This window comes from Fonticula alba, assembly GCF_000388065.1.
Source record: "Fonticula alba strain ATCC 38817 unplaced genomic scaffold supercont2.3, whole genome shotgun sequence".
NCBI lineage: Eukaryota > Rotosphaerida > Fonticulaceae > Fonticula > Fonticula alba.
In genome coordinates this window covers 680,299-682,447 of record NW_009242973.1, presented here as the reverse complement: position 1 = coordinate 682,447, position 2,149 = coordinate 680,299, and the positions used below count along the sequence as shown (strand labels likewise).

General features: G+C 67.3%; 1 protein-coding gene across 2 annotated transcripts in view; it reads left to right on the top strand.

Moving 5' to 3' along the window:
- The first annotated feature begins 98 nt into the window (after window positions 1-98).
- The window catches only part of H696_01948, a 3,776-nt gene continuing 1,725 nt past the window's right edge, over window positions 99-2,149 (top strand). For both annotated transcript variants that reach the window (XM_009495851.1, XM_009495850.1), the window contains exons 1-5: window positions 99-282; window positions 392-585; window positions 705-866; window positions 1,031-1,462; window positions 1,718-2,009. In XM_009495851.1, coding sequence (XP_009494126.1) covers window positions 150-282; window positions 392-585; window positions 705-866; window positions 1,031-1,462; window positions 1,718-2,009 — 1,213 coding nt within the window. In that variant the 5' untranslated portion in view covers window positions 99-149. The remainder of the gene's footprint in view (window positions 283-391; window positions 586-704; window positions 867-1,030; window positions 1,463-1,717; window positions 2,010-2,149) is intronic.

Genomic DNA, 2,149 nt, shown 5'->3' with positions numbered 1-2,149 from the left:
GGGGGGGGCTCGTATCTTCGGGCGTCGGGGCTGTGTGGGCTTTGGGCCGCCGCCCGGGGGCCGTGCCCTGACCCCGGGCGGAATACAACCCCTTTTCTCCCCCCTCTGCCCGCTGTCCCCGCGCCCGCCCCCCCCCCCTTCCGGTCGTCATGGCTGTGTCCCATGGACTCCCCCGGGCCCTCCGGGCCCTCCCGCTGTCGCTCCTCCTCCTGGCCCTGCTGAGCGCCATGCTCGGCTCGGTCAATGCGGTCGCCAAGTTCTCCAGCGGCTCGTCGCCCATCGGTGCGTTCGCCCCTTGCGCCGCTCCCTTCCCCCGACCGGCGCTGCCCCCTGCCCCATCCAAAGACTCACGACTTTACCTCCCCCCCCCCCCCCTCTCCCGGTTGGACAGTTAGCGCGCACTCTCTGCGGCCCGTGGGCATCAGCCTCTCTCCGAAGATCAGCACTTCGGCCCGGATGCGCCTGGCCGCCGCCGACAACCTGGACGGCAGCGAGGATGCCGACTCGAATGACGAGCTGGTGCTGGATCTGCCGCACTTCTTCTCGAACGGCTCGTCCATCAGCGTGTCTCTGCGCCCGGTTCAGGTGCGCCTGTGCCGCGTGGAACTCGTGCCTCCCCTTCGCCCGGGCGCCTCGGCGCACCGGTGGCACCTCTCGGAAGTTGCTGACCTCCGTCGCCCCTCGCCCCTCGCCCCTCGCCACAGCATCCGGCCGCCAGCCAGGGCTACATCGAGCCGATGGCCAACTTCCATGACGCCGACCAGTCCGTCGAGCGTGTGGGCTCCTCCATCAGCTGCCTGTACCGAGGCCATGTGGTTGGCCAGCCCCAGAACCGGGTCGTCCTGTCCGTGTGCGATGGCCGTGTTGTGCGTTCTTTCTCCCTCTTCCCATGCCCCCCCCCCCTCCCCTCCCCTCTGCCCATGGGTATGCGCGGGAATGGGCCGAAAGCAGCAGACAAACAAAGAGGCATGCGCATGCGCATGTGTGCCCCCTCGCCTCCCCCGTCGCCACTCACACGCCCGCATGACAGCACGGCACCATCATGCACGAGGGCAAGATCCACCAGATCATGGCGGCCAACACCTTCCGTGCCCTGTCTGCCCCGCATGAGCTGGAGCTTTACAACACCCTGAACACGGATGCCGAGCTGGCCGCCGCGTCGGCCGCCGTGGCCGAGGCCGCCCTCGACGCCCACTCCTACACGGAGGTTCCCCACCTGGCCTTCGTCCTTGGGGCGGAGACCGCCCCGGAGGAGGTGGCCGGCGCCGCCACCGACGATGCTCCCTGGTGCGATGGGCCGCTGCTGCCCCCCGGTGCCCCGGCCAAGGCGGACGCCGCCCCGGTCGCCATGGCCTCCGAGACGGGGTCCTCTTCTGAGATTGTGGTGACCAACTACTTCATCGAGGTCATGGCCTATGTGGACTACTCGCTGTATGCGGCCCTCACCCAGGAGGGCATGAGCGTGCGTCTTCTTGTGGGCGGAATTCTCGCTCCATCCGCCTCTCGCAGTCGTCCCCTGCCATGTGCCATGCGCGCGCCTTTGCGCCTGGCTCCGCCGGGCGAGGGGTCCCCCCCTTCGGGCGGCGCCTTTTCGCTCCTCCCTCTTCCTCACCCTCGACGCCACACACACCCACACACACACACATACACGTACATCCTCTCGCTTTTCGCGGACATGCACACATCGCGCCATGCGCGTGTCTTTCCCCGTCCACAGAAGAAGCAAATTATCGACTATGTGCGCGCGCTCTTCCTCCAGGTCGAGGCCACCTACCATGAGTCGGCCTTCCCCGAGGACATGAAGGTCTACGTCAACCCGTCCCGCATTGAGGTGATCACCGCGTCGACCGGCAACCACTTTGACATTGTCCAGGACTCGCGCACGACCCTGCCTGCCTTCAGCGCCTGGCAGGCGCAGGCCTTCCCGCCGGGATCGAGCCTGCGGAACTTCGACATCGCCGTTTTGCTTACCCACAACCGGTTCCTGAACAACGTGGCTGGCCTCGCCTGTGCGTGCACACCCACACCCACCCACCCACACACACACACACACACACACACACGAGTGCCTCCTGCTCCTCCCTTCGCCTGCTAACCTGCACACATTCGCGGCGGGCCTCGCCCCTTGCTGACTGTCACCCACTTCGCA